General features: G+C 36.7%; 1 protein-coding gene across 1 annotated transcript; it reads left to right on the top strand.

The window, feature by feature from the left end:
• The first annotated feature begins 321 nt into the window (after positions 1-321).
• On the top strand, positions 322-13,331 carry LOC147069298 (uncharacterized). The gene is made up of 4 exons (XM_085951145.1): positions 322-496; positions 2,182-2,349; positions 12,003-12,246; positions 12,728-13,331. Exons 1-4 carry the CDS (start codon positions 388-390, stop codon positions 13,212-13,214), a joined length of 1,008 nt encoding a protein of 335 aa, XP_085807271.1. The 5' UTR covers positions 322-387; the 3' UTR covers positions 13,215-13,331.
• The last annotated feature ends 920 nt before the right edge of the window (positions 13,332-14,251 follow it).

Raw genomic sequence — 14,251 nt, forward strand, 5'->3', positions numbered from 1 at the left:
ACCTAGTCGTATAATATTCTTAAATAAAAAATCTTAATTCGACTTTTGTCCAAAAATCTATATTTTGTAGGGCTCTTTTTACATAGCATTCCAAGGCTGACTCGATAGTAGGTAGGTATATCATCAAGGGAAGTACCTCATATTATTTTCTTTATATCATAGGTAAACTGTTAATATACAAAAAAAATACTATATATTATAATACATTTTTTAACTTCACTATTTTATTCACCGGTGTTCATCTTTTCAAACTTTTATTATTATTTCTGATTATATAATATAAGAATACTGGCAACAATTATTTGTAGGTGTTTACGGAAATATGGCGGAGTGATTTGACGTCTGCGTATTATTTTATTGTTTACTTTTTAGGGGGTGTCAATTTCAATGTTCAGCACGAGAGAGCAGCTATCCAAGAGAACCCCCGAAACGGACGTCGACAGAAAACAATTCCTCAGCCAGCTGGTCGACGAATTCGTCCAGACAAAATCTCTAGGTTCGTGTACAGATATATTTTTATTATCCTGTGTCGTGAAGGTTAGAATTTTTCTCTCGCCTCACACGGTCGGTTATTTATCGAATTTCATTATAATTTGACATATTTTCATCGCCGTTATTGTATTACGCTACGTTCGTTCATTAAAATACGTACGTTGTTAACAAAATGTGACCGAATAGCCGTTGTGTCTGGTTCTCGATTTAACGACCCCATTTTCGTCACTGAATATTTTCTTGTTTCGATAAAACATTATTTATAATGTCGTTGAATAGGTTAAAATAAATTAAATGTAGCCATTATCTAATACAACTCCTCTCTTGTCATAATCTCATTAAAGGGACGCGAAAATATGACTAATCATAGTTTTACGTCATTTTGTAAATCCCACTGTGTCAGTAGTGTAATTTCAAATCGTAATAATATTTTCTGGTGAACCTTTTCCATATCTTGATATCATTCATCGGTTATCAAGAATCAATACGTTAACACTGAATAGTAAAATTATTAATAAATACATTATAATTTCCCACTGAGTATTAACAGACAGTAAGATTTTAAAAAGGTTTTCTTTTGTTTTTTTAATAAGATGATTTAAAATTCTAGTAATTTTTCATTGCAGATTCATTTGTACTAAACTTCACTCCAGTGACGTCCCTAGACAAAATGCCGCTCCTGGGCAGCGCCATAATGCCCCATTTTTTTATACAATATTTTTTTAATATCCGTGCTCGTGTCGTTTCTGGTCACCAAGGACGTCGAAGGGCAACGAAAGTAAACTAGACATCGCGAAACTGACAAAAATTAAAGTCCTGTTAAACCTTTTAAGCTAATTAATACATTTTGTTTCCAATCAGTGAGCTGAATTTTTGAAAGGAACGATATTTTCGTTATTAAGTACTCAGTTTAGGTAGTTATTTCTATATTATACTAAATCTAAATGATTTTCCTCGGTTTGCCGCCCTTCAAGTAACTGCCGCCCCAAGCGACACTAAATCTGCCTACCCTCACGGGACGTCACTGCTTCACTCTACCCACATCTGTCAAAAACTCCAAACATTTCAACATAATTTTAGATACATTCAATCAATCGATTCCAAACATTATTATTTAAATAAATGGGAAGATATTGCAAGTATTATTATTTAGATTAGCAATCACGTAAACAGTGCAATACGCATCAACTCATTCTTTCAGAGGCATCTTCTATCGAAGGTTGACAACCAAATTGCAGTACATCTTATTCTGGGTCAGTCATATTGTAAGATCACCAACTTAACAATAAAATATTACATTACAGGCGGCCCTCGACTTTTGCACGTAATTGGTTCCTGAAACTGTGTTCGAATGTTGAATGTTCAAAAGTAGAGGAATGTAAAAAAACATCAGAAAGTGTACTTTAAAATATTTATTTATTAATAAGTAGGTAGGTATAATAAAGTTGACGTAGCGTATTAGCAATCAGGTGTTTTATTTTATACTTATCCAGAGATAGTTGAATATGTACCACCCTTTTACATATTTGAGAAGGTGACGAGAAGCGGAGGAGAGAAGAACGACTGCATGGTTTTTGCATTATCAACAAAAATCTAAATTTTAAGAAATGTACGAAATAGTGAATTGTGCAAATGTGGAACGTTCGAAAGTCGAGGGCCACCTGTATATAGTTCTTCATTTATTTTCAGACTCCAAGTACCAAATTCTCGCAAACTTGGCAAATTTCTCCTATGATCCAGTGAACTACGAGTTTATACGGCAAGTCGGTGCAATCGACGTGCTCCTGAATCAGCTGTCGTCTACCGACCAGACCCTTGCCCATTTCGCCTGCAGCGGGATCTGCAACCTGTCCTTGGGTAATATCATAATATTTTTCAAATTTAAGATTATTTCATACAGTGTTTTTCTGGCTAGGATGCTGCAGACTGAAAAGAATAATAATGCCAGGCCTCAATTCAATGTGCTGATCATAATAATACAAGAGTATCCAACTCTTGGTACGAATTTCACAGTTCTGTTATTAGTTCTTTTTTCTTTCTGTCGATCATGTCCGATCCTAATAGGATCATATGGGCCTCCACAGAGTAGAGGTTTGTATTATCAGATTTTGTTTTTTTACGAGAAATGAATGTCAGCCACTTGCTCAACCTATTTGGTCCATACCCTGACAGACACAAATTGAAAAACAATATGTGTACTTGCCAGACCCAGGATTCGAACCTAGGACCCACGGCGTTATAGTCCAACGCTTAAGCCGCGCAGCCACCGTGGGTGTGGGTGTTTTTTTTTTTTTTTGGTTATTAGTTACCTATCAAAAAATATCACCAGTTAAGGGCGGACATGCTCAGCGTAGGTCAAAATGGAGCTTTTATTGTATTTTCAAAGCATGATCCTGGACATTCCTTAAACGTTGTAGATAATCTATTTATATATTTTTGTTTCTTCTATTTATATATTCTTTATATTTATTTTAAACATTTGATGACTGCATAAAGTATTTTTATTACATAAAATAGTATTCTTTTAAACCTCTCGCTCTAATGTTTTAGAATATAGTCTTATTTTAGTACATGCATGTGCAGTGGTGTTAAGATTTTTTACGTTTATTAATTTTTAAACGCATTTATAATACCATTAGTATAATTTATGTCGACATTATTATAGTGAAATATTTACGATAAAGAATTATGTTGATAATCTCTGTGATCCCAAATTTGACAAGAATTAGGCATTTTCTTATTCAAAAAATGGGCAAGATTAACACATTTGAAGATAATTCTAAAGATACTAATTATAAGCTATGTCCTTGACCATTCAAGTGTGATAAACATCCTACGAAGAATGATTGCTTTATAATAATTATTGACCTAAGAATAAGGTAGTGTTTTTTTTAAATACGCCATTTCTTTTGGCATTCCCCAGTGGTTAAGCGACAAAATACGGCCATAGCCATAAATTGACAAACTAAAACTGAAGTAGAGAGTAAGATCATGTTAACACGCGTGTTTGAACATGTACCTAACCGAAAAAAAAAAAATTTTAAACGGTACATGTTGCGGTGTCCCCCTTTAAGGCTATACTTCGGCTGAGGCATGGTCTAAAAAGATCGTGACTAGGCGATGCGCCGGATTGTGCAAATGACACGAGCCAAACGAAATATAATTTGTCATAAAAATTCAACATGCGTCCTTTTAATGTTATGTTTATTATTATACTAGCTGACCCGGCAAACTTCGTACCGCCTCAGAATCAATCATCTTGTGTTAACTTATTAGCTGAATTAAATTCATTTTTTTATTAAATTAAAATGAATATTTAAAATGAATTAAGTTCAATAAATGTGCAAAAATCAAACCAAAATAAAATGGATTACATAGTTTTGGTTGGTTCAGATTTTAAAGAATGATGACTACCGAGCCAACCTGCAGTTGTAAATTGTGCGGTGGCAAGCCAGGAAGATCCAATGGGTTTAAAAATTCAGTTGGCTAGTTGGTTGCTTCGCCTTCGTTTGTTAGTGCAAGAACGTAGTGGTCGCGCGGGGGTGGCGCGCCGGCATCTTGCGAAACTCAAACGTATAACCGTGTGTAAAATGTTCTTAGACAGTGTCTTTTTTCGAGCATAATACACATGGCTATACGTTTGAGTTTCGCAAGACGCCGCCGCAACACGCCCGCCAAATTACTACGGCCGAGCACTTACACAGTCGATAGATTTGAAGGAATGCAGTAGACCAACGATTTGATTTTGAATTGTGAAGTTTAAGTGATCCACATCTTTGTTCTTTGCCGCAAGAATTGCTCGTTCACTCAACCAATTGTTGACACGAAATTGCAAAAATTCAGCGGAAACGAAATCAATCCGTTTGATTCGTCGACAGGAACACGGCCGTTACCGATAGTCAGAAATTGCTTAGAGAAATCTTTGGCAGACGGATCGTTTAGCAATGTAACTCGCATGTTTTTCGTCAGCTGAAGGTTCTTCACATAGCGCCACAGAGTCAATGATTTGAGGCAAGCATTTATTTCATCGGCAACGGTCGATCTTGGAATGACTGGTAGTGTTTGGCAGAAATCGCCAGATAGTAGAATCATTGCACCTCCAAAACATCTCTCTCAATGCGCGTTTGTGCGCCATTCTAAATTCATCCCAGGTGATGATTTTACTTGCTACCAAAACTGTGGCCATTGCTGAATGTTTCGCAATATTGCATATCGGTTTTTCAGTCGTTTGAAGGTTTAACGGCAATTTCAACGCTGAATGAGCCGTTCGGCATCTTTTTAGCAACGTGGCCGCTATCCCGGAAGAAGCAACTGCTACAGCAATTTCGGATCTCGCACGAACAGTGGCCAAAATCAATGACATGAGGAATGTCTTTCCAGTTCCACTGGGCGCATCGTGGAAAAATAAGCCACCATTTCCATCATCAATTGCCTTCATTAACGTATCGTGCACTACCTTCTGTTGGGGGTTCAACATTAGTACATTCGTTCGAACTAATTAGCTCAATGCATCTCGATCATTTTCACGTTCATGTTCTGATTCTAGATTGAAAGCGTAATTCACTCCACGATGTGGCATTGGCATTCCTAACTTGACTAATAAACTGCCGCACATGAGGTAACACATGTCTTCGATCAAAAGGAAAACCTGGTTATGTATCTCCTTATTCACCTCGAGATCAGGATTCCCTAAAATGACACGAATTCGATGTAAAATGTCTTCTGACATGTCATCCTTGTAGTTTTTCTACAGTTCAGGTGGATTCGATGGGAAGCATGTCGAAATAATGATAGCAAATAATGTGACTTGGAGATGCAGAAACAAATGCTTTAGTGATTTTTATGTCCCAATGAGTATCATTTTCAAGCAAATTGAGCTTTTGACATGCAGCACGAAATGTTGGGCACACTACACCATTGACAGTTCGAAGTGATTCAAATGATGTCGGCCCGCGAACATTTACCAACAACAACCGCAAGTAGAATCATTCGCCATTCTTCGGATGAACTGTGTAAATGCGACCAAGAGCATCAGTAGAATGCACATCCGGATGATCAGGAACCGCATCGCCTTGCTTCCGACGCTGAAATTTCTTCGATGAAGCGTTCCAAGTGTAATAACGTGGCATCTTAGAGTAGAACAACGTTCGTGCAAACGTTGGCGCTGGAGATATTTCAGCACGTTGAGCAACATTCGATGCGTTAAAATAAACTTGTTGACCATTCTCCAGATGCACCGCCAAATGTACAGCAGTGGGATGACGTTCATGAATGGGGAATGAGAGAATACGCCAAATTGTTTCATTGCAGCTCACATATCGACCAACTTGATAGTGCGTGATTTCATCGTTGGTATTGGGAGTTTGAACGCCAAAAACTACAATATCGCTGCCTTTGCTGACATATTTGCAGATGTATTTGATGGATTTCACTGAATTGCAAAACTCCACGTTGCAATGCGCCTTGAATGTTTTGGAAAAAAGTGGCGAATACGGAACAATCCAAGTGTTGTCGACCACGATATCGTTTCACTTCATTTTCGTTGTGATAGTTCTACCGTTATCATTGGGTGATCGACACCGATACAGTGGATAACCATCATTGGCAGTGATAGTCTCCGCCGTTAAACTTCATGGATAACGCTTGGAACACTTGCCGTTGACCATGCACGCTGATTGGGGGGGGTTGATGGCGCCACACTGTCTATGAATCATGTAAGTAATTACAACATCATGCAGGTCTGGATCGGTTTCGAAATCAGGAATCTCGGCACATATGATGTCATCTTTTTGGTCTGGTCGAATTCTTTTGACTAACCAAATAAGAATGTGTGCATGCGGCAAGCTTCGTTTTTGTCATTCAATCGAATACATCTAGCATTGAGTTTCCCAAAGACGCGATGCTTAACAATGTAGTTCATCAGCGACAGGATTTTTTGTTTGAAGACACGTGCCGATCACTTGATGTTTGTCCGGGGGTAGCAGTTTAACAATTTCTATTCATTTCGGATTTCATGTAAAGGTGATGAATAGATCTAGACGACCGTAATGACGAACATATTTCATTGCATCTTGCGCATATTCATGCATATGACGTGGGCTGCCAATGTACATCGGCGATAGAAAAGTCAATCGACCAACATTAGCTGCATCTCCTACGGTGCTGATTGCATCGCGTAAATGAATATACTCCTCCGATCGCAGTTTGGCTTGGTTCAACCGAATGAAAGTGAGGCGATCCGTCTCGATTTTAAGCAATCGACGAAATCGCAGCAAATAGTTGTCAGCATTTTGACGAATCATCAAATGATAAACACTGAAAAATTAATCACATAATTCAAAATTACATAATGAAGCAGTTATCGATGCACACACAATCACAAATTTGATAACCTCACAAAGTGAACATCTTCGAAGGCAACTTACCGTTTAAAAATCACGATCGAAATAGCTATTTGCGCACCTAGCTGGTAATCGGCTCGATTATTTACGTAGATCGATTGTCGAATGAAGTTCGAAGGATGGATTTTGAAATTGGTAGGTAAATAATGAGCAATACCAGCAATGAGATCATGTAATTTTATCCTTGGCTTTATTTTCGGACGCTGTCGAAGAAGTAAAAAAGATTCAGGCAGGACAACTTCCTCCAAAATTCACCGGAGTATACAACAAAGTCTTTCGGGATTATCTGAGGCTGAACTGAATCAACTGTCAAAGGATAGATAATGCACACAACGCCTTTCATTTGTTTCTTGTTTATTCTTTCTGTCATGTATCGTTGTATATGGATTTTAATTTTTTGTGATTTTCTTTTATTTTAGAATGCGCGAGGTCATTTTTCAAAATATCAAAATGTATAAAAAATGAATTGTCTTCATAATGTATTTTTCCGTGATGTATCCGATATTTTAATAGTTATTCTGCTATTCGGGGTGGAGACAAATCTAACAAATCAAAGATCATAAAAATCGGTCCAGCCGTTCTCGAGTTATAAATGGTGTAACTAACCCGACTTTGTTTTATATATATAGATTCGTAATAATAATAGTATACTAGCTGAGCCAGCTGGCTCTCGCCAGTCTGTCTCGCTAGGTCTTGCAGACAGCTTAGCGTCCTAATGTATGGTATTGAATTTTAATAAAATTGTGAGGTATGCAGAGACGGCGCCGTTTGACATTTCGCTGATTTTTCACTTTTACAATTTTCAAGTCGTTACTTTCGATATAAATTTGGCGTCATATGCAGAGTCTATTCTGGATTCACCATCCCAGGCTGCTAGACCTAGCAGAATAGCAGGTAATTTGATTGCGATTCAATAATATAACGTTTATATTAATCTCACGCGTATCCCCTTGAGGTAATAGATAAAGATTAGCCATATAACTATTAAATTATTTTGTTTAATTGTCTAAAAAAATGCTTGCAGCTATAGAATAATATTTAAAAAAACAAATTTTGAATTAACATTTTATATAATGTTTCCCGGTGCGGGACGTTCATATCGAAACAAATGTTGATAAAAGAAGGAACTCGTAGATCTGAGAGGAAGTAATTGGGTTAGAAAGAACTTCGTCTATATATGTATTGATCGAAACTGATTATGATAATGGCATTATAAATATTTAGGTAGATATATGTATGTATATGTTACGCCTACGTGTGAAATTGCGTATTACCTACATGAAATCGGCTAAATTTTGCCTATTTCATAAAAATGCAAACCCATTGCCTTATTCATGAAATAGGCAAAACATCTGTCGAGTGCGTGAATTTGGCAGTATTTTTTCTGCCTAGTTCATGCATAGGGCAAATTAGATATTGGCGCTCCGCTCCGGTGGTGTTTTTTCCAAGTAAATCAAATTTGTCAAATGCTCATGCATTGGTCAATATAGATAGTGGGGCTCCGGTGGAGTTTTTTGCAAATAGTCAAACTAACCAGATGTCAAATGTTATTGATTATATAAAAATATGCCTATTAATAACTACAATGACGTTCATTTCCAATTACTATGCCCAAAAAAATCTAGAACTATAATATGATAACGGGAGAATTTTATTAAAAGTTATTTTCGCGATTTGATTTGAGCTTTGGTATCAGGCAATAGTCGATTGTTTGTTTGTGATAGTATGATTAAATTTGATAGTTTGTTGACAGGTGTTAGGTAACCTTAAAATGGATATTCAGTTGAATTCAGAATTACAAAACCTAACCGAACCTAATAATAATATTATAATATTATGTCCAATTATAACTAATAAAACCATCCGTATTAAATTTACTTTTTCTACTGTCATGTTGACAGTTTAAGAATTCTATACCCTGCCGAATTCACGTACTTGGCAGATAATTTGCCTAATTCATGAATAAGGCAACGGGCTTGCATTTTTCATGAATTTGACAAAATTTTGCCGATTTCATGTAATACGCAATTTCACAAATTCGGTTCAGTTCAATTCATAGAACAAAAAATAGTGGACTCAGCTTAGAGAGGCCTTCATCGAGCAGTGTATTGATCCGGTGTAATTATGATAACGACGAAATGAATATATTATTATTATTTAAAAATGTTTGATAAATGCAGCAATGTATATAAGAGGAATGGAATTAGTTCTGAGACGGCTATATCGAGTAGTGGATTGATCCTGGTTCATGGTGATAATGAGGATATAAATGGGTAGGTACATCAATTTTGATAGATATAGCAATTCATATGACCAAGAGGATTATTGGAATAACCTTCACCCAGCATGGAATCCTAATAAGCATAGTGACACACATTGATTCTTCTATATAGTAACCACATGGATGCAAATAGTGGATAATAATATGACGTAGGTACTTCATAGTGCGATTATGGGATGAAATGATCATAATTGACTTTTTTAGTTGTCTATAAAGCATGAATTTTTCTTATATTGTGTAATAAAACGTTTAATTCAACATTATATAAATACTATCTATTAATAAAATTGTAAAAACCTTGTGTATTTATTACGTATAGTAAACGTCATTTTTAATTTACCTACCTACGTTGTCTATGAATATGACAGCTTAAATAAAAGTACTTTGTCTATGGTTCAAAATAAATAAAAATGCATGCGTAAATGATGCTCCGTCAATATTTTTTTAGGATAATTTGATTAATCAACGTAGTTTTATATGTAGTTTTAATCTTTGATCATGATGATAATCGTTGAAATGTGGCCTTATTATTAAATTTAAATAAACTCATCGAATATTGTGAAGAGGCAAGGCAATGACGTACCTATTAATACATTGTTGTGTGATTTGTGACAGCCAGGAATTTTCGGATTAAATATGGGCAAAAATATATCTATAGGAAACGTATTTCTGAAAGTGATTGACTATTGTTTTTTTATGCTCGTTTATAGAGAAATTAAAATATTATATTTATTATGCAATTAACGTAAACATTAAGGCCATGCATTAGTTGAGGCACGGTCTAAAAAGATCGTCGCTAGGCGATGCGCGGATTGCGGGTGGCGGGTGAAAATGACGCCTGTCAAACGAAATATTAATTGTCATATAAATCCAACATACGTCCATTTTATGTTCTGTTTATTGTTCTATTAGTAACAATAATAATATATTCATTGACATGTTTTCTTTTTAAAGTAAATGGGTAACGTTTTTAGTCATCTTTACACGATTTTAGAATTAATTGACCCGTCGCCATCACGCAGCAAAGTGACGTGTTCCTGGGTCAACATTCTCTCAGTGAATGGCAGCGAGTCCAAAATTTCGTCGCCCGTACAGTTGAAAATTATTTGGCGTTTCACTGATGCGTCACCTTAACAATAAATGTCTTGATTGAAATTGATTATTTAATATGCTAATAGAAATGTCACATTTTTCGATTATTTCTGCAAATTCTAAATTTGAATTTTGACACGTCAAATGAACTTGTTTATATCACAAAAGAAAACAATTGAAAATCAATCATCTATTATTTCAGTTTGACAGATAAATAGCAGTGACGTGGTTTTAAATTATATTTTCGTAGTAATTAGTGAGGAAATATGTATTTATTTCTTGTTCGTACGCCAATGTGCTACTTACAGATTTGAATAATTTTGTGGAATATTAATTTAGATATTTTGCAATATTGATTATATAGAAAGAATTAAGCGACATTATAATCGATTTGCGGTAGACGAAAGGCAAGATGCGAAAATGTATGGTGACGGATGTAAAACGCGATTTAAAAACGATAGTATCTGTGATTGTGTCGAGTTTTATCAGATTGTGCCCGATTCAAATGGAAGTAGATTCGGGACTCCAAAAATTGAAGTGAATTCCTTTAATAATCAACAAAGTGGTATTTAAATAAAAAAGTTGACGTATTTTCCAAAATCTCTTAGGATAATAATATATAGGAGATGATTCATTGACATATTTTCTTTTTCAAGTACATGCGGAACGTTTTTTAGTCATATTTACACGATTTAAGAATATATTCCTCCGACGCCATCACAAAACAAATTGACGTGCTCACACCTCGGCTTTCAGTCTCCGATTGGCATTTCTCTGTTTACTTTATGATCGCTGCATCATCATCATCAGGGGCGCGACAACCCGGTGTGGGTCTTGGCCTCCTCCAACAGCTCCCTCCACCTGTCCCTATCCAGTGTGGCCGTTTTCCAATTCAGTACCCCCAGAATACGGCAGTCACTGGCAACTCCATCCAACCAGCGAATCTTTGGCCTGCCTCTTCTACACCCTATTGGATTGCTGGACATCACTCTCTTTGCCGGTTCATTGTCATTCATATGGTGCACATGCCCTAGCCATCGCAGTCTCCCAATCTTGATTGATTGAACTGCACTGCAATCTTCGTACAGCCCGTAGAGCTCAGCATTATATCTTCCCCTCCAATCGCTGCCGTCCCTGATCAGTCCATATGTTCGGCGTAGAATTTTTCTTTCAAAAATTTTCAGGGGTCGTTCATTTCGCAGAGTTAATGTCCAGGTTTCCGATGCGTAGGTGAGCACTGGCTTTACAAGTGTCTTGTAAAGAGTGCTTTTAGTTCGGCGAGATAGTATGCGGGACTTAAAATGTCTTAACAGGCCAAAGTAGCATTTATTCGCAGACATGATTCTCTTATTGATTTCTTCTGTAATATCATTATGTCGAGTTACAAGAGAACCAAGGCATATGAAACTGTCAACCGTATGCTTGTATGCACCGATATCTAGGGTTGGTGCACCTTCTCGTGGTGTGACATAGACAGGCATGTATTTAGTTTAATATGATCGCTGCATTATTCAGTAATGAATAAAATTTTAAATCAATTTGTGTAACTCATTTAATTGGTTGTCAAGTCGGATTTCATTCTAATTTGTTTTGAAAATCTATGTTCTTTCTAAGGACACTCCCGGCACAAAAAATTGTTTTTCATTTGATACACAACAATATACACTCAAAAAATTTTGGAGACGTGTGTGCGGTTGACGTTGGAGACTTACTCAAGTGTAATACTTATTTTTCAGATCCGAAAAACGCCAAATACATCGTTAAGTGCAATGGCATTGAATCGCTGGTCACGCTGGCTTCCTCAGACCACGAAGAAACCGTTCTGAACGCCACCACCAGCCTCATTTACCTGTCCGAGTACCATGTGAATCCCCCTTCCGCCGACAGCCGACTGTTCAAGCTGATGGAATCTCTAAAGTGCTCTTCGAATCCGCGGATCAGCAATCTCACGACGATATTCCTCGAAGACTCTGACAAAAGGCGAATTGAACCAAAATCTATCTGAAGTTTTGCAGAGTGTTTGAGATAGCGAAAATATTTTTCATTATGAATTTGTGAATGATATCTGTGAATTAGTAATTACTTTGTGTATTAATTATTGAAACCGAGCAATATTTCAATGTGTGAATGGGTAATCTTTGAAATATATTTTTTAAAGACTCGCTAAAACAAAATCTGTGACATAGTAGAAGCTAGTTGAAAATTCTGCGTATTTATCTGAAATACTACTGTCAAATTTTCGTATTTTTAAGTGTAAATTTTACGTGATATTATATTGAGACATGTCGATTGTATAAACATTTTCAGCACACCGTTTTTGAACATTCTTTATGATATTCGAAACGATATCACTGTCACGCATTTAAATATTCTTTAATAAACTACAAATCTGGATTACTCAGCGTAATTCGATCCGTTATATAATATTTCGCTATTGCATTTATTTCGCGTGCCATAATTGAGCTCGAGTCAACATGTTATCGAACAGATTCCCGTATTTTGTAGTGAGTAATAAGAACTATCAGAAGATTTGCAAAATACACACGACGTCGTTCATGAATGCGCCTTTTCGGGCGGGCGACAAGATACGGATACAGAAGACCCTCACGCAGAAAGACCTGGATGCGTTTTCTAACCTCACAAACGATCACAATTCCCTGCACAAGACGGCGAATGGGACGAGCAAGAGACCGATAGTTCACGGGGCGCTGTTGAACGGTCTAGTCGCCGGTCTGATCGGAACGCATCTTCCGGGGCCCGGGACAGTCGTGGTCTCTCAGACCATGAAGTTCCCCAACAAGTGTTTCGTCGGGGAGAAGCTCACCATCAGTGTGGAGTTAGTCGACGTCAGAAAGATCATCAGAGTGAAGTTTTACTGTGAAGTAGAAGAGGAAAAAAAGATTGTTTTCGAGGGCGAGGCAAAATTAATGTTGGCCAAAAACGATTGAGTCTCTGGTTCTATGTATTTATTTATTATTGCGGTCGGTTTATACATCTCCGTATTGCGCGTAAATGACACGGGTCGAAACGCAATTCATCCGCTTGTTGTATGCTTTACAAAATTTTCACGCAAGACACTTGCGCGTATCATTGTGACACGATATTTTTGCTTTTAATAATTTATTATAATGCCATGTCTCATCTGTGAACAATTGATCAGTGACAATCAGTTCAGTGACAGTACAATATAGAATGTACTTCATTACATATTATAATATACAATGGTGTTCAGTATACAATTATAGATAAGCCAACATTCTCATAGTTCTTTTGGCTTTTCTTAGGTTACCATGTTCCATTTGAACACTGTCAAGCGCATGTCGAGTAATATCCGTGATAAATAAAGTCGACTTAAAAACTGAAATATGGCAGGACTGCACTGCAGTCACTGAACTGAGACTGAGATGTGTGAATCGACCGCTAATCTGCCGAGCTGTGCTAGAAAGAATCGAAATATTTAATTACGTAACCGATTAGTGATTAGTCCCCGTTAATTTTATATTATGTAGTGTTATGGTTTTTATTTCAGGACAGTTATGTTGTGTATTCGATTATTGTTAATTTTTAATTACGATTTTTTGTTAATTAGTTATGAGTATAATGCAAACTCGATTACTTATACAATAACCTCTTCCTTTCGAATCATAGAGGTACCCGCAACGTAGGGTGTATTCCGCAGTGTAACACCATTTTGCGTGTTTCACTTGGTTGCTGTAAATAATCCAAGACATATTTTTGCTTTGCAGCATAGTCTGTTTAATTAAATCATCGGGGCGGGATAATCAATGATGAAACGGTTTCTAGGAATGTACATCAACTTCTCAGTCCATGCCCGCTCCTCGAGTGGAGTATATAGACACCTCACATCGACTGCGAATCCCAGTCGCTCGCCAGTTTTTTTACATCATCCCAAATTATGTCATCAGATGTTCCCTGTGTATGGAATTTAGCAGCCTTCCACATTGCTGGATTTCAAGTTGCTTAA

The sequence above is a fragment of the Rhyacophila brunnea genome, unplaced genomic scaffold (genome assembly GCF_057557595.1).
Source record: "Rhyacophila brunnea isolate RB1 unplaced genomic scaffold, BYU_Rbru_1.0 scaffold_24, whole genome shotgun sequence".
NCBI classification, from domain to species: Eukaryota; Metazoa; Arthropoda; class Insecta; order Trichoptera; family Rhyacophilidae; genus Rhyacophila; species Rhyacophila brunnea.

Coding starts and splice junctions, on each gene's coding strand:
- LOC147069298 (XM_085951145.1), top strand. CDS start 388: ATGTTCAGCACGAGAGAGCAGCTATCCAAGAGAACCCCCGAAACGGAC. Junction 497..2,181: donor CGTCCAGACAAAATCTCTAG/GTTCGTGTACAG, acceptor ATTTATTTTCAG/ACTCCAAGTACCAAATTCTC. Junction 12,247..12,727: donor CTCGAAGACTCTGACAAAAG/GCGAATTGAACC, acceptor GTGCCATAATTG/AGCTCGAGTCAACATGTTAT.